The sequence below is a fragment of the Micromys minutus genome (assembly GCF_963924665.1).
Source record: "Micromys minutus genome assembly, chromosome: 24".
NCBI lineage: Eukaryota > Metazoa > Chordata > Mammalia > Rodentia > Muridae > Micromys > Micromys minutus.
This window is the reverse complement of record NC_137959.1, coordinates 4,533,699-4,555,359: the sequence shown is the minus strand read 5'-3', so window position 1 is coordinate 4,555,359 and position 21,661 is coordinate 4,533,699. Positions and strand designations below refer to the sequence as shown.

Sequence of the window (21,661 nt, the reverse complement as noted above, 5' to 3'; positions counted from 1 at the left end):
ACACAACAACACTTGCACGATGTAATTTGGTGTAACACCTAGAAAATGCCACTATGAGGGGTTTGGGTGTGATAGATCCCCCGTCTGCGGTAGTTCTTGGTAAACATATACACACACATGTACACAGCTGCCTCCAGGCATGTTCAGGAAGCACTAGTTAACAGAGTCAATTTTATTGGCCACGTCAGACCTCTGTAGAGGTCATCCAATGAATTCTGTGTGAAGCCAAGTTCCTTTCTTATGAAGGCACTGCCTTTTCTAACAACTCTAAAGAATGGCTTTGTCCTCTCCTGAAATCCAAGTTTTATAATTTTCCGTTATAATGTTAACGGGATGATCTATGCATATTTTTCTCCCCTATAGGTGTTCGGGTCTTAAACAGATTAAAGGCAGAAAACATTCAAACTTCAACCAATCTTAATAAAATGGGAAAGCCCCTTCATAATTTAGTAATAAAGTTGAATAACATAAATATTGGACAGCATTCTTTGTCTGTAACTAGCAAATTATTAAAGGGCTGGTTTTGTGTCAACTTGAAACAAGCTACATCCATCAGAGAGGAAGGAGCCTCAGCTGAGGAAATGCCTCGATGAGATCCAGCTGTAAGATCTACGATTAGTGATCAAGAGGGGAGGCCCCGCCCATTGTGGGTGGTGCCATCCTGGGCTGGTGGTCATGGGTTCTATAAGAAAGCAGGCTGAGAAAACCATGGGGAGCTCATGAGTGAACAGCACCCTGCCACGGCCTTTGCATCAGCTCCTGCCTCCAGGTCCTGGCCTGACTTCCTTCCCTTGGTGATGAACAGCAATGTGGAAGTGTAAGCTGAATAAACCCTAACCTCTTCAACTTGATTTGTGGGCATGGCATTTCAATAGACACTGTAACTAAGAAAGGGATCCACATGGAAAAGTGCTCAGCCTGCTTCCGATGCCTGATTGACTCCGGTACGGGCAGGCCTCTGTCTATTCTCTTTCAAGGAACTTTATTTGGGCTTTAAAGATTAAACAAAGTCAGAAAAAAAAAGAGAAAGTGAGTCATTGCTGGAACATTCCAATGGGCTGGCACACCTGGGCAGAAAGCTGTCTGTCTTCTATTCCTCCCCTCTAGTCTCACTTCCCAATGCTTGACAGACTTTTTCACTATAACACTCCTCACAAAGCAGGTCCGAGTGTCACCTGGCTACCAAAATGACACCTCCTTGAGGAATACCTACCCCTTCCTTGTTCCTTGTTTTGCTCTTGAAGACATCTGCCAGAATTTGGACAGATCTCTCCAATTCATGTGCTGATATTTAGAGGTGGATCTCTGGGGGCAGGGGTTAATTAGGGTTAGGCTGAGGCCCCTGTAGAGAGGGTGAACTGGTGCCTCCATGGGGCTTTCACCCCTACATTCTAGTCTCTTTAGTGCAAGAAAGTATTGTGCAGGCTACTGAAAGACAAACCTGAGCACCAACTCATTCACAAAACCCTTGACCTTGTCTGTTCTGCCTGCTAGATGTGTTGGAACAATGGTGGGGCAGAACTTGTGGGAGTGGTCAACCAAGGTTTTAACCTGAGGCCCTCACCACAAGAGGGAGCCCAGGCCTGGCATTGCGTGGAACCAGAGACTGGATAGCCCAGAGACCCGGGGTAGAACCGAACACAATGGGCAAAAGAAACTAACAAAACCCAAAACCTAATGAAGTAATTCCTAATGATACTCTCTACACTAGGAGATCCATGACTAGTCCAATCATTATCAGAGAGGCTTCCGATGGCAGCAGATGGGGGCAGGGGCAGAAACACACAGGCAGATAGGGTGTGGAGAGAGAGCCTATACTGAGGTCTCCATTGGGTCTCTTCCCCTCAGAGCTTGGGAAGAAGAGAGGGAAAGGCTGTAGGAGTCAGAGGGCAGGAAGGGCACTGGGAGAACATGGCCCATTAAGAACATGGCCTATTAAGCAGGGCTCACGCAGCCTCAGAGACTAGAACAGCAAGCATAGAGCCTGCATGGGGCTGCACCAGGTCTGCATGTGTGTCTTAGTGTTTTGTGGGACTCCTAACCATGGAATCAGGTGTATCTCTGACTCTTGCCTGCGCCTCTCTTTCCCACCTATGGTGCTGCTCCCCCGCACCCCCCCTGCCTCAGTCTAAATGCTTTGCCTTGTCTTACTGTACCTTGTTTTGTCCTGTTTGGTTGTTGTCTCTTGGAAGCTGCTCTTTTCTGAAGGGAAATGGAAGGGGAGTGGGTGTTGGGGAGAGAGGGAGTGGAAGGGAGCTGGGAGAAGTGAAGAGAGGGGAAACTGTGTCAGATGTATTGTATGAGACAAGAATCTATCTTCAATTAAAAAAAAAAAAAAAGAACAGGAAGGGACACAAGATGGCACTCTGCTGTCTTAGCATGTGACGCCCTTTGTCATGTTCTGATACAAGAAGCCTTTACCAGATGTCCAGCAGATGCTGCAACCATGCCAAAAATTCCCAGACTCCAGAATCATAAGTCAAATAAATTGTATTCTTCACGAATTACTCACACTCAAGTATTTCATTATAGTAACAGAAAATGAAAGATGGCAATGGTAGCATACGATCGATTTCTGTGTTTCCTTCTGAGGCATAAAGACAGGGGCTCTGGTTCCCTCTTGTTCCCACTCTCCACATATGTAGGTATGCGTGGAAGGAGCGAATGAACTTTCTTCTCATCCCAGTATACACACATCTCAAAAGCTTCTCATAGTGCTCGTTAGATATTCAAGGATGCTCAGAACCTTCTGTATTTGATTCATTTTATAGCATCTCATTATCTTCTGTCCCTGATGGAATGAAACTGTCTGAAAAGCGGTCAATGGGCCCGGTCTGCAGACACTGAGATGGTTTTTCTATCGACTTCTTGGATAGAAAATAAACAGATGCAGCAGGGATCCGAAGGCTCACAGTGCTTCTTTCTGTGACTACTGAAAGCTTTCTCCATCTGCAGCCAACCTTCAATTAAACCTCAGTCAGTGGTACTTAGGAGACCCACGGGCAGTGTGAGAACACCACAGACGGACGCACTGAACATACTATTTTTGACAAGCGAGTTAGTGAAGATGGTATGAGGTTCTTGTATAATAGCTGGTACCCCGAGGCAAATTTAATGAATCCATCTTGGAAGGTTAAACTTGGAAGGTTAAAAATAAGTAACCACCCTCAAATTGGCATCTTTCCTTGGGCGAGCTTGGTAAATCTCCAAACTGGTCCATGTGATTTTTGTCAAAGTTGTAGTTCATGAGTATTTAAATAGCTTACGGGATAAGATGATATCTAAAACGCTTTACCCAAGCTTGCTCACGAGGCATCAGAGGCCTCTAAGAGAAACCCACCCTGTCTGTGGCCAAAATCTCAGTTATACTCACAGCCTAGAGTTAAGAGCAGCATGAATCTTATCTTTCTTCTTCAACCTCTTATTCCCAGTGATAAATTTACTTTTCTTTATAAAAATATTTTATAATAAATATAGAATTCCAAGGGTAACTGGAGTGGATAAGGGGCCGCAAAAGTTCATAGCAGCTTCTATCACTGCCAAAGACAACGGCAACACACATTCTGGTACTTCATGGCCAAATGACTTAAAAAAAAAAAAAAAAAGTAATTACTACAAAGGGCTGGAACCAAAGGCGAGCTAACTCACACAGAAGTGGTATTTTTAAAATACCACATTTTCCAGCGATAGAAAGTAACAGTTGGAAGATGGACTAGCGTGCTTTAAAAATTAACATTTTCAAAGGAATGAAAACCAATTTGACCAAAACTAGTGTCAAAAATAACCTTCGCATACTGAATATGTGCCTACACATTAAAAGCATTCATAAGAGTTACATTTCTTTACTTTTTAAAGTAAACTTCACTTTTCTCTTGGCAACTACCCACACAGTGTATGAAAAAGTAATAATTGGTGTGAGTCATTTTGGTTCTTAAAGTCACCTTATTGCAAAACGGTCACTTAAACCACACCACCATTGGTTCCCTCCACTGTACTTGTAGCCAGGAGTTGGATTTGTCTTTTTCTTCAAACTTGTCCTCCTTGGGTGACTGCTGCTCTCTCCTCACACCATTCTGTCTCCTTCTCTTTCTCTAATGCAACAGTCACTTGGATAACGAACGGCACGAGGCACCACTCACAAGTCCTGGAACTGCACGTCCCTAAGCCAAGAGCTACCGAAGCACTGGCTGCTCTGGGTGACTCATTCCTGGGCACTGAAGGAGGGAAACTACTGTGAAGCAGGGTGAGTCATTCTGACTGGAAAGCCCCAAGGGCAAGAATGGGAAAGGAAGGTACCCAGAGACCAAGGAGCTCTGGAGGGGACAGTAAGACCAACCGACACAGAACAAGTATCTTAATACCAGATGGATGTTTCTGTGTCTGTCATGTACCTATGCACGTATTAAAAAGCAAAACAAAACAAAACGATATTTTCATCCTGTCTAGCTCTAAGCAGTAACAAAATTGTGTTATTTTGGGTCTACTGTTCTCCTGGGGTCACATTTAACTGTGGGTTGGACAAACTTGATCTTGTCTAATGCTCCAGGCAGAAGCTTGTGACAGAGACTTCTAAGTTTGGTGGCACGCATTCAGTGTGAGAACATTTAAGACAAATATCCCTTTGCTCAAAAAGAAAACAAGATTTTCTGATTAAAAGACTAATATATATTCATCATAAAAATGTAAGCTAGAAAATGTAAAACGTTCTTGCAAGTTCAACTCCACTGAGGCGAAACCAGCATTTCCAGTTTACCCCTCTTGGTTTCTTGCGTGGTTTCACAGATGATGATGTCAGGTGACCCTGTGAGTGTGCTACACGTGTGTATGGGCACACTGCCTGTGTGTCCACTCGTGGAGGCCATAGGCAACTCCGGGAATTTTTCTACATTTTTTTTTACAAAGATGTGCCTTATTTTTTGAGACAGGCTCTGTCACTGAACCCAGAATGCCTTGCTAGACTGACTGTCTAGGGACACTCCGGGATACCCGTCCTCTCACGCTGGGATAAAAGTGACACTGCATCAAGCTTCTAAGTGGGTCCCAGAGATCCAAACTCAACTCCTGTGTGATAACAGCAAGCACTTTACCCAACATGCCATCTCCCCAGTCCTGCCTTATGTTCCTGATCAACAGAAGACAAACTCATGTGACCCCAACTTCTAGTTACAGCTGCGGAGCTCACTGAGGAAAAACTACCCAGAATTATTGTTTTATTTAATTTCAGTAATACATTTGATCTTGGACTATTCACTATCACATATGTAAAGGCCAATTCTCAAACGAACAAAGACCACAAGAAGAGGAACATGGAACATACACTAAACAAGAACACTTCTCACTCAGAAGCCTCGTCTTTGTGATCTTTGGTCAGCTTACCTGTCTGTAGAGACATCACCTACGGACACACAAACAGATGGACACACACAGGCACTGTCTCTTTAAAAAACCAAAACAATATCAATGATAACCAAAAGGCTTGTGGAACATGCTGCCTGTGGCCAGTTTTTGTTTTCTTTTAAATCTAACAATATGTCTTTAGAAATAAATTCCCATAGCTGCTCATTCTCTGGAAATGGCTTGGAGTTTCCCTCTAAGCCCCCTGCTCTGGTTCCCCAGTTCCCAGCCTTTGGACACCCAGGTTTTTTCATCTTCACCCTGTAAGCATCTCACACATCCGAGTTACTTGCTCTAACCGACTGGTAACTTGATGTCTCAGAGTGGAGCGCTGGCCCTAAGTTCATGAGCTTACATGGAGTACACATCTGCCTCTTAGAAGTCACCTTTCCTTCTCCTTTCCAATCAGTGTCTCTCATACAACCTTGTCTTCCACAAGTCCCACATGGGTCCAGACAGGAAAAGGAAAAGGAAAAGGAAAAGGAAAAGGAAAAAGCTAGGTAAGTCAGCTTACAAAAACACCCGTGTGTGTGTGTGTGTGTGTGTGTGTGTGTGTGTGTGTGTGTGTGTGTGTGCGCACGCGCCCAGCCCATGTGAACATCTCTGACTTCAGTAGCACCTGATCCTGAACTCAGATGGTAAAGAAGGGAAGAGAGGCTTCTAAGACAGAACCTGGTAGCTTCAGGAGACTCACTCTCGCCAGGAGGAACAGACAACTTTGAGAATGTCAGATGCACTATGGGAAATATTTCCAAAGCAAGAAGAAAATGTCACAAATGACTTTTTTTCCTAAAAGAAAAAAAATTACCATTTCGTGGGTTGTCCAAATTTTATAGAAATTCACCCTGAATTCAGATCTGTCTCACACACTTTGCTCTAAGTGTTTCTGAGAGGTTCTATGATTGGCTGCTGTTCACACCACAAGAGCTGCCCTTCAACAAAGTGTTTTACATTAAAAATCTCATGGAATAAAAAAGTTAAAAAACCTGTTAGCTTAAAGGTGAGAGCTTTACTTGAATTATTTACTTGAAATAATTCTAAACTTTTTAATATGGGACTTGGTGACAGAGAATTTTATGACTGGGGAATTTATAATAATAAAAATATAATAAACTTGGGGCATATCTAAATTTGTATTAGGTTTCCAAACTGTCTTGAGACAGATTCTCACTATGTTATCCAAGCTAGCCTAGAATTCTCTGGCTTAAGCAATGACCCTGCCTCAGCCTCCTAAGTAGCTGAAGCAGCCCACCATGTCTGGTTTCATTACCTCAAGCATCAGGCTTTCCCTCTGAAGTCTGACACTTCTGTCTCCCTGCCCCAGGCCTTCCCCCAGCTTCAGTGCTGGTTGGCCCCTGGCTCTGCATCTGTAGTGAGAAAATGCACACAGAAGCTAGGGAACCCTACACCATGAGCGCTTCCTCACATGCCTATCTGTAAGGGAATCTTTTTTAACCTATGATAAACAAAGAAACGAAAGCCAAAACTAACAAACAAAGCAGATCTGTACCAAGTAAGGAAAGGTTTATTGAGAACTCTCTTTTAAATATTACTGTACAACTATTGTAGTTGTACAGTAATAATTAGAATTTTTTGTTTCTTTCATGGGGGCGGGGGGGGGGGGGAGTTGTAGTGCTGGAAACCCAGACTCTCCCAGACTCCTTGGTTTTGGGGACAAGGTCTTACTATGTTGCCCTGAACTTGAGAAAGCTTCCTGCTACCTCAGACTCCTGAGTGAATCGCTACACCACCACCAACACAGTATTTCCCCAGCACTGTCCTTGCCCGAGATCTCCTGAGTGGCTACAATGGTCACTAGTTTCTGGTGAGACAACGGCCTTTAGCCTACTTTATGCCAGGGGCCTAAGTAGGCCTAAGTAGTGTGTGCTTTCAGAAGTTTATAATTCCTTCTTGTCTCCTCAGCCTTTCCAGCTGACCCTTTGCACCCAGCCCCTCAGTATGTTACCCAAGGCCTTTCTGAGTCTAAGGACAACTGCTTAGCCCGTGTTAGCCTAGGCTGTGGGGAAATACTGTTCTGAGAGCATTTTCAGCTGATAGGCCCCTAGGAAGACCCCCCCAGCTCACATTGTTGGGTAGAAGACTCTGATGTGTGTGTCCATGTGGCTTCCTAGTTTGCTAGCCAGCTTTCTGTCTCTGTGACAAAATAGCTGAGGTAGTCAACTTACAAAGAAAAGTTTATTCTGACCTCAGAAGCTCTGTCTTTGGAGACTTGGCCGCTGGATTTGTGCAAAGGCAGCACCCCACAGTGGGTGCACAGAGCAGAGGTGCTCAACTAAAGGTGGCCAGAAGTGAAGAGAGACGCAGGGCAAGATTCCTGGAGGCCAGTGTCCCTACTAGATCATGTCCCCAACACTCTAACCTCCCTCCAACTAGTCCTGCCTCCTAATGGCATCAGGGCAGGAACCGAGCCTTTAACACACAGACTCTTGGGGAGGCATTCAAGATCCAAACTATAGGAACAGGGACATTAATCTCTAGCTGTCTCATAAAGCTGGTATTACTGACTCTGTTTTTCCTTGGCTGGCATTCCTATCTCCCTAACTGAGTTTCCTGGTTCTACTTCTAAAATATGAAAATAAATATACTCAAATATTTGTCCAAAACTTGCTTCTGAGGGAAAGCTAAACTAATGGTTTTTAAAGCCAGTAAGTAGTGACCATGTAGCCGTTAAGACAGAAGCTATAGGAGTGGAAGGACCCCTTCTCTTTCCTCCCCACCCTCTTTTCTCTGGAAATGAGGTCTAGAGAAAGTAGAGGTGGGAGAAGATGTGTGCTTACTTAGCACCTGATCCATTTAAACCCCGGGGACCTTTAGAAGGGATGTCCCTACTAAGTACTTAGTGCCATTTAAAGAACCCCAGGGAACTTTATCAGGGATGTCCCTATTAAGTACGTAGTGCCATTTAAAGAACCCCAGGAACCTTTATCAGGATGTCCCTACTAAGTACCTGGTGTATTGTGATGGGCCTGAAATTAACGCAAAGAAGGCCGCCTTCCTGCTCTCTGGTTCAACTCCTTTCTTGTTTTAAGTGATAAACTGAGGACAGAGCTTTTAACTAGTCTGATGAGAGAAGCAGGAAGTGAGGAGAGAATCAGTGTGCAGAGAAGAGAATTCCTGGATTAGCACACCCATTGATGACAATATCTAGAGAAGGGCCATGTGGTGGGATTGTCTTCCAACAGTGAGGCGGCCATTTGTCCTACAAATGGAAAACAGAACGGGTTTGTTTGACTGAAAATAGATGGTCTAGTTTGTGAGTAGACTGTCCCCCTCTTTATTTTCAGCCCTGGTTACTGGAGGGCAGTTGCTGCCCTGAAGAGGAATAAACACAGAGAAGAAATTGTGTGACAGGAGACTATGTATTTTTGATAGCAAAGGACTTGGAAGGACATAGTGTATATATAAAAAGGCCTTGGAGATTGAATTAACTAGTCCCAAACCCAGGCAGGGTCATTATGCTGCAATTTTCAAACAAAATCTATCCATTCTCTACTACACAGATCTAAGACTTGGTCTTTTACAGCTCTGTTCATTCTCAAGGCATCTGAACAGTCTTCGCGAAAGCAGAAACGTAGCTGAAGCCACAGCGTGTTCCAAATACTGTGTGTGAGCATGTATGTAGCTGATCTGCTCAGAGGACACACTCTGTCAGGTCACAGCCCTAAGAGGGTCATCTGTGCCTGAGAGGTCAAGTCATCACACTGGGGTGCTGAGGGCTTCTGGATATTGTCATCAGACATGATGTTCAGACATGAGAGTCAAAGCTGCTCACATTGGACAACTCAGCCACGCCCAGTCTTACCAGTGCAAGTGCATGCGGGTGGCCAAAGTTTCATCGGCTGTGGCTTCCAAGACACCTCCAGCGAGGGATCTAAACTGTATATGAATTTTGTTTTGGAGAATTTACTGCCCCACTAAACCCTGGTACTCTAGTGCGTGGATGTACAATATTCTCTTACAGAGACCAACAATTTAACTCGTTTATTTACTTATGTGTCTGAGAAGGGCTAAGTCAGACACCAACCTGACAAGGACTAATGAAAGGCCTTTCTCTGCGCACAGTACTGAATGGAGTCGACAGTTCTCTTCTGAATACATCTACACTTACCCAGACCAGCTGGCAAGGGACAACTGGGCTAGTCATGAGCACACAGCTTTTGTCCTTAGAAACATTAGATTAAGACAACCCATGGCTATAAAACTTTCTCCTTCTAAGAAACAGCTTCCCAGCCTTAGCACGCAAAGAAGTGCTTCCTGAGGTGTGGAAGTTTCTCGACTCGCAGCACAGCAGACAGGGGGTGTGTTGACCTACATGTGCTCTCTTCAGAGCCAGCAGCTCATACCTCAAACAGGAAAGGCCTGGAAACTGGAAGGTGGTGTCTCAGTTACTTTTGTACTGCAGTGATTAAGACAATGACCAACAGCAACTTGGGAAGGAAAGGGTTAATTTCACTTTATAGAGGAGTTGGGGCAGGAACAGAAGCAGGAGCCACAGAGGAGCCCTGCTTACTGGTTTGCGCTCCAGGACAGCTCAGCTTACTTTCTTATACCACCCTGGACCATATGCCTATGGAGGGCGACGCCCACAGTGAGCTGGGTACTCCGGTATCAACCACGATCAAGACAATGCCCTCCTGACTTGCCTGCAGGTCTGATGGCATTTCCTCTGTTCAGGCTCTCCATCCCATGTGACTGTAGCTTGTGCCAACCAAGGACGGGCGGTAAGGCTGACATCTCGTCCCTCCACACTGTCAAGTCGGAGGTGAATGTGCACTTCCACGGATGGCCTCTCCATGTGCACGGAGCACGACATCTGAGCGAGCCAAGTGCCAACACATGTAGACATGATGTCTCACGCCCCATGAGTCCCCACTGAACTCTATGTCCATGCAGGCAGCCTGATGAGAAACAGGGCATTGCAGCTCCTCTAGTCACCACCACCACCACCCACTGCTGTGACTTTCAAGAATAACAGTTCTAACTGCCATCTTCCCAGTTTGGGGAGGAAGCCCCCACCCCTGCCTGGCACGTAGACTCTGATTTCCCCTGAGTCAGCTCCACTGAACAGAACGAAAGAAACCAGGGCTAGCTAGTGTCATAGTGCCCTCAACTATGGCAGGACTCCGAGCTGAACACGATCTAGAAGGATCCTAGAGACCTTCTAACTGCTTCCAACTGGAAATTGGGCTGGGGATAACCCAGTTTTCCTGACCCCTGGCCTGGAGCATTTTCTTCTGCCCTACTGGGCAGACTGCCATAAATCTGTACTTGTGCTTTAATCTGAAACACAGGGCACAACTTCAGAAAACCACTCCCACAAACCAGGAGAGCCATTCAAATTTGTGGAACTTGGAGTTCCACTGTAGAGGACTTGCCCAGCACACGTGAGGGTATCAATCCCTGGTATCAGACAGTAATGCAGTGGTGGTGGCAACAGCGGTGGCCATAACAAAGTAATTATTTAAGTCCCCAAAGGAAGACACATTTCAAATGACTGTGGCGTTATTAGGCACTTACGGCAAAGAGGGGAGATGGAAGATTAGACTAAAATTATACTGGCAACAGTAAGAGGTCATGTAGGCTCCTCTAAGAATCCTAATAATGTTCTACATTAGTTCTACTGGGGGCAGGGCATCCTTTAACACTCATGAGGCTGGTATTGGGGTGGGGCGGATATCAGGAGGTGAGATCTTCTGTTTCCTGGCTCCCACGAGGCTATACATTTGGCTTTGAATTCTTGTGCTGATACAGCAACGCCATCATAGGAATGAACCAGTGCAGCCCCTGAACCACCATAAATCACCCGTACAGCGGGGATCCCCACATCTCAGCGAGTTGCTCCCACAGTTAGGTGAGAGGATACACGTCCCACACCTGGCAGCGAAGATCCTTGATATCCGCTTGTTTCTTTCTATGTACAGAAAGAATCTGTTTCATCAAAAAGTTGTTTATCTTTTAAAAAAAGAGGGTCTTGCCAATACCCTATGTTCTATTATCTGTCTATGACTTGGTCGAATCTAAAAAAAATCTACTGCGATCGAGAAGACTGTAGGAGACTCTTTGCTAGAACCCAGATCATCCTGGTATTTCTGCCTGTCCTCAGCCTCTCTCCATCTCTCCTGGAATCACATGGGGATGAAAATAAAGAGAAATGGTACATAGCTTAAAATGTATCCTTTCGACTAACTGTCTCAAAGGAACCCTTCAGATCTGACCAGCAGCACGCTAGGCAAGGCTGATTTGTAGGCGGTACTGTCACACAACACAGCTTAGAGTTTAGAAAGTGTTAACAGCTTCCCAGGACTATGACAAAATATCTAAGAGAAACGTGTTACAGAGAGGAAAGGTTTATTTTGTCCATGTTTCCTTGGTGCTGTCGTTTTGGTCCTGTGGTGAGACAGACAGAGAGAGCATCACGGTGAGATACAGCTCTCTCATCATAGGGGAGTGGGGAGGCAGGGAAGACAGGGCAAGGTTCCAACCCCTTTCAAAAGCTACCCACAGTGACACAGCATCCTTCCTGTGGTGTCACTTCAGCTCCTGACATTCATACTGCCTCCCAAGAGTGCCACCAACTGGAAACTAAATCTTCAGCACATGGGGCTCTGAGGGGCATGTAAGATCCGACACACAATAAATGACCTTATACACTGCTGACCTTAGGTTGACGGGCAGGCAGAGGGCAGAGAAGGGATCCTGAATTGGAGAGGGACAGGCAATTGATCAGCTGCTCTCTTCTCTCTTCCCTTCATCTCTCCACTCCTCTTTTTATTTGTCTGTGTTGCTCTTTCTCTGTGTGTGGTGTCGCATGTGTGTGCCCTGCGTGTGCACAGGTATGCAGGTGTATAGGCATATGCATGCACGTGTATGTGGAGGTCAGAACTTGGCATCCTGTCTTTTCCTCTCTTGCTCCCCACGTTGTTTGCGCCTTTGTTTTGAGGTGGTCTTGGCAGCTGTCTTGGCAATGGTCTTCGCTGAGCCTGGAGCTCACTGACTGGCTGGCATGAGCTCTGAGGGACTTTCTCCACGGCACCAGGACCGGGTTAGAGACCCGTCCACCACACCCAGCTTTTGTATGGGTGTTGAACATCAGAACTCAAGTCCGGGCTCATGCGTAGGCACAGTAGTGACAGCCATTTCCCAAAGCTAGCAGATGACTTCTGAAACTCTTTTCATTGAACATCGAGTTCTGCCTGTCACACCAAGATCGGAGAAAACCGAGTTTTCCACAGCTGACTCAGAAAAGTGTCTTTTTGGAAGGGTGCTAATGTTCTTTCCTCTTTCCCTTCTTACTGATTTAGCACAAATAACAACAAAACATTTTTTTTTTACGGTGAAAGGGAATGGGGGTAGGAATTTACAAATGTTTCACATCGTCTAATTCCGGGCTCCATCTGAAATAACAAACAGAAACTCGAGACGCCAAACACTGCGATGAATCCCACGGAGACCCACGTTTTCCTTCACACCCACTCTGGTTGTGTTTCTGGTTTTTGGCTTGATACAGAGCAAACCCTGCTGCGATTCCAAAATCATAATAACTGAGAATTGAAGCGCCTCACTGTTTCCAGGCAGTACGGAGGCATTTCCTTAATGGCCGTTGCTCACTGGGAGATGCTGGGAAAGCAGACAGAGGCAGGTACCGCTGTGAAGGGTCCTCTTTGAAAACGCCTCGCTTCAGTCTTTCTTCCGTTCATGTATGTCTTGCACAATTCAGGCCATTAGATATTAGAGTTAGTACACTGCTACATACACCTGAGATTTCTATCTCACACCTCACAAAAAAGCTCCTTACTGTAAAACGCTGCCAGAAGCCCTACCACCTAGGGTACATCCACACATGGCTTTAGGGGTCCCATGTCCCCATGCCACTCTGACAGAAAGTGACGATGATTTTTATCTCATGATCATTAAGGATTCCTGATGTTACCTCAGTCGAAAATGCTCAGAGCAAGTGAGAATGTCGGGACTGGTTCTCAGAAAGTTGCCTTAGAAATCTTGGCAACGACCAAGGCCAAGGCATTGGGAGGCTCTGTGCTTCTGTGTCTGCGATGGTGGCAGCCGGGAGCTGCAGATACCATCTGCTGATGCCTAGTCAACTGTGCTATTCTCGACTGCGCCACAGTCCCTCCAAGCACACCCTACTCTGCTACACCACTCACGGCCCCAAATGCAGTCACACATGGAGCTGGCCACAGGTCCCCTTGGCAAAGCTTTCCATTGACCTGACATTGGGCCCTCGCTGCTAAGTTTTACCTCCTCCCACTACCATGAAGCCGAGAACCAAGTCTTCTGCACACACAGGCCATTGAGGGCCTTTCAGATCCAGCTACAGCAGTGTACAGCGATATAGCAAAGTGGACTGTTGAAATAGTGCTGTTTGCTGCACGGGCTAGGAATATGGTGGACTGCTACTGGCCACAGTGAGACTCACTCACCAACTGGGACGCTAAGAAAATCCTAAGGGCTGGCATAATCACCCATTTCCTGTGGAAATACGTTTGCTAAGTTTGAAATAATATTTTAGCGATGGCATTCAAATGACCTAGAAGGAGGTTTCTAAGAATCCCAAAGCTTTAAGTGATACTCTGACAAGTTGCTTTGTACCTGTCCATAAAACAAAGATGAAAAATAAAGTCATCCTCACCCCTGTCTCCCCATCAGACATCCTCACCCCTGTCTCCCCATCAGACATCCACACCCCTACCTCCTATCAGCCATCCACACCCCTGCCTCCCATCAGCCATCCTCACCCCTGCCTCCCATCAGCCATCCTCACCCCTGCCTCCCATCAGCCATCCTCACCCCTGCCTCCCATCAGCCATCCTCACCCCTGCCTCCCATCAGCCAACTTCTTTCTGCCCCACCCCCTTCTGCATAGCTACCTGCCATCTCTGTACCAACTTTTTGATTGCAAAACTGACCACTTTCCCAGATCAGTAAACTTTCACCCCCCCCACCCCCCGTCTCTATCCAAGCTCTCACTAGTGAGCCCTCCCTGTGAGTCTTCTGTGTGAAGTCCCACCTTCTCTAGTGATTCAGCATTCTGCTGCTCGGATACCGACCAGGGTTTCTAGAGGCACCCACGAGTCACTCTGATCAGTTAGGATCCTCGACTGGAGCGTCAATGTCTTTGTTCCTAGCACTGGAGTTAGGCCCAGGTGTGCATTGAGAATATCTATGCGGCACCCTTGGGTCCAGATGCATTTTGAGACTCACACCTTTTCTGCTTTCTGGATGGTGAAGTGGTGCACACCCCTGTTTAAATAGGGTCCAAGAGCACCACAGGAGCAGGACTTGTTACCCAATATTTCAGTAACAAAACATGTGAACTCCCTCCTTGTCATATAAATTAGATTCTCACTCAACCTAATGGGAGACAACTTAAAAATTGCTCATTCAAGGGGCTGGAGAGATGTCTCAGTAGGTAAGAGTGTTGGCTGCTCTTCCAGAGGACCCTGGTTCAGTTCCCAGCACCCACATGGCACTTCACGACTATCTATACAAGGGATCCAATAGCCTCACACTGATACACATGCAGGCAAAACAGCAATGTACATAAAATAAAAATTAGGACAATAATGTAAAATAGAGCATTCAAAAACACTGGTCAGTGGCTATGATTGCTATCTCCTATTTTCAAGATGGCTGGACTAAGAACCCTCTTCAGAGGCAATGAGACAGTCCGTGGGGAAATGACCTGCAGCTACGCTTGCTGACCTGGTTTGACCTGAGACCTGAATGTTGGAAAGGAGGGCTGACTCATGCAGGCCGCCTTCTGACCACCACGTGTGCTGGGACGCTTGGGAACACGTGGGCATTAGTAAGGTGGCCTTTGGGTCTATCAGGCCTTTCCACAGAGCATCATCTGAGGAGGTGATACCCAGTCGGTGCAGGCTCTCAAAGCTGAACTGAGAAAAGGAGGAGAAAGCTGATGTTTCAGACCAAGCACCTCCTAGCTCCCGGCCGTTTGCGCCACAACAGTTGTCCTATCTGAACCATGAGCCAAACCCTCCCGGATGCTGCTTCTTGTCAGGTATTTGGTCACAGTAAAGAGACCCATGGGGCTTCTGTGCTTTGGAGCCATATGAAGGGACCAAGGAGCGGGACAAGGATGTAGTGGGCATTTACACACTCCAGATGAGAAGCAAGACTGTTTGCCCTCAGAGCCTCTGCACTGCAAACTTTGGTGTTCTGCAGTTAGGGGGTCACCAGGGCTCTCTTGACAGATTTGTGTTCGGGTGAGGATCACGTGTCCACGGTGTTTTAAATCTTCTCATCTTACTTCTATCACCTTCCACACCAAGAAAACCAAGTCCACCTCTCTTCATTTACTTGGGTAAATGTGAGCACCTTAGGATCCTTCCGTTTCCAGCTGCCTAGAGAGGGGTTTCTGCTCAACAGCAGGTTGGCTGCTCTTTATGAGGGTCGATTCGCAGGTTTAAAACCCCAGTGATGCCCACTCCATCTCCCCTCAAATAAGAGTGAGCTTTAACGTGTGAGTTTATCCAACATGTAATGCGAAGCTATCACCGCAGAGAGCTCCTACGCGCAGTGCAGACTTATCCACTGGTTTGCTCCTCCAACCCCCTCCAATAAGACCTTTTTTAAACACAGCTAAGTCAGATGTGACGCCAGCAACGCAGGGTTTATATATACATCATGGGATACTGGCAGGATGGGTCACAGCACTCTGGCAGGCAATCCATAGGCAGTTATTTTGACATTAGAAAGTCACAATCCATCAACTTAACAGCAGGGCAATAATTTTGGGGACCAGGATAATAGCTGTTCAAATGACATGGTAGGAAGCAAGCAGTAGCCTCAAGAGGCCCTGCCTGAGAAGAAAGATAGAAAACTAGGCAGAATTTCCTCAGTCCCCAAAACCAACCATAGTATCATGTCTTCCTGCATGACCATGTTTCCTCCTGGGGCTGAACGGAAATGCTCCTCACACAGAGCCAAAGAAAATGGCTAGACTCTGGTTGGCTGTGTAGAGACAAGAGGTGGCTCTGCCTAACAGTTAAAGGGTCGACTGTCCATTCTATGTGGCACACACTGTGATGCTCACCGAAGCACGTCAGAAGTCACTAAACTTTCTCAACAATGCATGTCATTCAGCTCTTAAAACTCAGTGAAACAGAGCTCCTGGGCGTGGGGTGTGGACAGTACTTAGATCCTGGAAAGAGTTAGAGGGCCAATAACCACGACAGAAACCTTTCCTACACACATGCACATGCACACGCGCACACACATGTGCACACACACAGGCGCACACACACAGGCGCAGTCTCCCACTCTGCTCTCAGGCTCAAATGCATGAGAACAGGTACCATAGAGTGCTTCTGAGTATCTGTCAACATCCAAGAGAGAAGGGATGGTGGTCGGATGGGAGAGCAGGTAATCAGTTCTCAAATGTCCCCTAACAATTGTGAACACACACATATCACACATGCACACACACACACACACATCCTGAGAGACAGGTTACAATAAAAGGACAACATACTTTCTCTTTTACTCTAGAGAAGTAACGGACAGGCGGGGGATTGCATGTTGGTGGCTGAGACTGAGGAGGTCACTGGTTGGATGTATTCAGTGCTGTGGCTAAGAAGAGAGATGGAATCGGAGGCAAGGTCTGCTGGCTGTATACTAAGTCCTATGGACACAGTGGTGTTTGTGGAGGCCACAGGCTCCGGCTAGTTCTTACCCTTCCCCTCATCTCTCACTGCCTTCCTGAAATACTGACAACACATAAGACACATTACTTTCAGGTTATACCTTCTGCATGTGTGTGTGTGTGTGCGCGTGCGTGTGTGTGTGTGTGCGCGTGCGTGTGCGCGCGCGTGTGTGTGTGTGTGTGTGTGTGTGTGTGTGTGTGTGTGTGTGTATGTGTACACGTGTGTAGGCCAGAACTCAACACTGATTGTCTTCTTCAACTGCTCAGCACCTTAGTTTTTTGGCAGGGTCTTTCATGCACCTGAAGCTGGACCTGAGCCGGCTGGCTGCCCAGCAAGCCCTAGGGCTCCTCGGTCTTGTCTTTCAGCCATAGGACAGGTGAGCAGTGTGGCTCAGGATATGTGTGAGTTGGCAAGAGACTCAGGTCCTCATGATGGAGGGCCCAGAACTTTACCGACTGAGCACTCTCCCTGCCCCTGTTCTCTATGTTAAAGAAAAAGAAATTCACCACATGGACAGAATGTCAGCAAGGAAGGGATGAACAGATCTTCAAACAAAGACAAAGGTTACCACGGTCCACATTTTATTTTAATGTACTTTTGTGGCAATTCAATGGCATCTCTGCCTTGGTTCTAAAAGCCACCCTCATAGGAACGGCGGCAGCGTCTGAGCCTAGAGCAACTGAAAACGCACACTTCGGAAGGGCCGGTCTTAAGCACCAGTGGTGGAAACAAAGGCGGTAACGGTCTTACCTGGAGCAGATGCTCTCCCGAGCAGCACAGGTTCCCCGGGCAGCAGATCTTTTGAATTGGAGGTGAATGGTGATTGTCTAAATGTATCTTCTGAAAAGAAAGGGCTGGGGTGGGGAAGGAGGGGCGAGGGTTAGTACATTAAAGTTACTTAAGTCACTCAGAGCACTAGCTACACACACACACACACACACACACACACACACACACGCACACACACACAAATATACATTGCATCTATTGTGTTTTTTCAATTATGTTTAAGCTATATAAATAAGACTATGCTTGTAACAGAGGAAAAGGAAGAGAGCAGGTTGTCACAGACAAGAGTCACATGGGCAGTTTTTATACTCAGGGTCCACATATAAAAACCTTTAAAAATAGATTTACTGTGTGTGTGTGCGTGCGTGCGTGCGTGCGTGTGTGTGTGTGTGTGTGTGTGTGTGCGCGTGCGCGAGCACATGTGCATGTGAAGACCAGAAGACAGTGTCAGATACAGTGAAGCTCAAGGTGGCCATGAGCTGTCTGACATGGGTGTTAAGACCCAACCTTGTCCTCTGCAAGAGCCAGCATTTGTCACCACTAAGCCTCTCTCCAGCTCCCAAAACACACTTGGAATACAGCAAAGCTCAAGCGCAGGGCCAGCCCAGTGGCAGTGTGCACTCTCCTGTTCACATGATTTCTGGGTACAGATGAGGACAGCTGCTGGCTCAGAATCGGAAAGAACGTCTCTGAACTTTCTCCTTAGATGGAACCACCTGCTTGTCCCACAATCTGTCACCCGACCCTCTCAGAAACCAACAGCACGTACGGGAGGCACTCCAGACTGGAGCCTAGGGCCACTGCACTGGCTGGGCCCTCAGAAAGTGCAGCTCAAGCTGGAGCTGCGTTAGTTCTGCTGGGAAGCCAAGGGGGCTGACCCTGCATCACAGAAAAGGACAGTATTAAACTGGGCAGGAGTCACTGGTCACTGAGCCACCAGTGACCCAACTGGAAGCACAGTAGGGCTTCAAAACTCCTTCTGAGATCGTCCCCCACAGCACTGCCACAGTAAGCATGGGAGTTCTAATGCAGAGACCACATTCATTGTCTACATCTCTGAAGGCAATACAAAACTGCAATCACACGTGGGGCTATACAGTGTCCACCCAGGTCCATCCTAAGAAATGGATAGCCCTACTGGTGTGGATCACAGAGGAACTGATTGCCAAGGTAGTGGCAAGGCCACGGGCAGTGATGTGGTCTCCAGATGGGAGGGAAAACGAGCTCCTGTTGCCCTGAGGTTGGAGGGACAAAGAAGACACACACAGGGCCAGCAATGAAGCCCCTGGGCTGGGGCTACTTCAGGCAAGTTGGAGGCCAGATAAACCTGAAGCCCAGACAAGGGGATGATTTCTTAGGTCCTGCCCCTGGTTCCCAGCAGGTTCTGGGGCTATCCAGACCTTCCCAAATGCAGGGCCACTGGAGTTGAAGGAGCAGACAAAGAACAGATCACCGGCATGAAAGCCTGAGACTCCCACACGTGCTGCAGACTTTCTAAGCTTGCCCCTTGACTACAGTTAGTGATTGAATACATATTAAGAGACAGTATTAAGATAAAAGTGGAAAAGAACATTTAAAAGGAAAGTACACATCACTGGGTAATGCGGTTCCACCATAACTGTCTGTCACACTGACTGAGTGCCTGTTGTGCTATGGAAGCAGTGAGCAATTGAAACCAGCTCAGGCTGCGGGGCACTCAGGAGACAAATAGAAAAGGCAGCTTCAGCCTTTAAACTGACCTCCACAAACACTGCAAGTCACAAGCCACCGGGTGGCTGAGCACACAGACTCTAGAATTGGAGCTCTAGCTACACTTTTTAGCCGTGATGTGACCTTGCACAAAGTCCTTCTCTGGGCCTCCATTTCTTGTCTCTCCATATGGAATAACAGTACCCACACATGACTGAGGAGCTGGAAGGACTAAACCAAGAGTCTGTAGACTGTGTTTTGCACAGCACATACAACAAGTGCTCAATAAATGGAACTATGGTGTTTAATGTATAGCCTGAAGGAGAATAAAGAAACCAACTTCCATGTAAGTTACAAAAGGGAAGCTCCCTTTGTATGATGCCATCACAACACGACATGACATGAATGGAGGGAAGCCATTTCTACTTGGACGTCTTAGCTAACTGTAGGGATTAGGTTAATGCCCAGCCCTTGCATAAAGACTTTAGGATCAAAGAATACATAAGGAGTTCGAGAGACTGCTGCTCAGACATGGGGCATGAGGGTTCTTGATGCCAAGGCTGGGCTGCAGTGGTAGATTGTTTAGCATGCACGAGACTCTCTAGGCTCCATCCCTATCAACACAGACACACAGACAGACACTGACACAAACACACAAACACAGATACACACACATTCCACAGAGACATGCACACACACAGACCTACACACAGAGAGAGACATACCACAGAAATATGCACATACACACACACACACAGAGACAAACACACATAGACACACACACCACAGAGACAGAGACACACAGAGACACATACACACAGAGACAGACACACACACCACACAGACACATACACACACAGACACACACACCACACAGACACACACACACAGAGACACAGACAGACACATACACACAGACACACACACCACACAGACACATACACACATAGACACACACACCAAACAGACACACACACACAGAGTTTGGGAACAGTCAGCATGTAGAGTTGTAAGAAAGCCACGTGGAGAGAGATGAGTGATGAGAGCACAGCTTTGACTAACAACAGACACACTGCAGTGTCTTCAGCAAGTGGGAGGCAGGGCAAGACTTTGGTTTCAACCACTGACTGTAGCAGACAGCCTGAAGGACCAGAGAAGACCAAGGTCGTACATACAGGAAAAGGTGATGGTGACCAGTGCTGTAAGTCAGCGAGGGCCATGCAGATGGACGAAGGCTTTACAAAGGAGAGCAGGTGAAGACCACAGCGCTGTTTGCAACAACCCCAAGACTCCTAGAAGTGGGCACAGGATGCTCCACACCGTAAAGAGCCTCCTGGGTTTGGCAGCTGTACGGAGCATGCACTGTACGGCAGTTGTACGGCAGCTGTACGGAGCATGCGCTGTACGGCAGTTGTACGGCAGCTGTACGGAGCATGCACTGTACGGCAGTTGTACGGCAGCTGTACGGAGCATGCGCTGCATCTTGCCACTACCTTCCTCAGAGCACATCCCAGCAAAGAATGCGACCGCTGCTGTGGAGAAGCTCACAAGGAACCGAGTCAAAAAAAAAAAAAAAAAAAAAAAAAAAGGGATCGAGGGTCAAGACTACTTTCTCAGTACATGTCAGCTTTACCCTACATAGAAAGATTTCCTTGGAGGCAAGAGAACGTGGACTGTGATGTCAAACATCAACAACACACCACAAAGAGCATCTGTATATTGTGGGGGTCAGAGAATCAATGCAGAAACAAGAACAATGTAGGACAAGGAAAGGCCGTCCATGAAGGTCTTATTCATAAAGAGAAGATAGGTTATCAGAGGTTAGTCCCAGGCTAGACCTTTGCAATTGTATGCATTTGCTCTGAGAGGGGAGGGAACACAATGGTTTCACAGAGGCCTGGGTAGGTGGGCATCCATACCGGCCACTTCATGGAACAACCTTTGTGAAATAATCCATCGCCAAGAACATGTTCTGAACTACCATCTCACCTCCCCAGGTCCCTGAATCCCTAAGGAATCCTGAACAACACAGACCCATGGATCCTTTGTGGAACATGTGTAAGGAAGGACCAGAAGGATGTGGCAGA

At 46.9% G+C, this 21,661-nt stretch overlaps 1 protein-coding gene across 1 annotated transcript in view; it reads right to left on the bottom strand.

Annotated features, from left to right (window-relative positions):
- The window catches only part of ZNF827 (zinc finger protein 827), a 152,554-nt gene that overhangs the window by 35,116 nt on the left and 95,777 nt on the right, over nt 1-21,661 (bottom strand). The window contains exon 8 of the mRNA XM_080937496.1: nt 17,847-17,950. Within this exon, the coding sequence (XP_080793622.1) occupies nt 17,847-17,950 (104 nt within the window). The remainder of the gene's footprint in view (nt 1-17,846; nt 17,951-21,661) is intronic.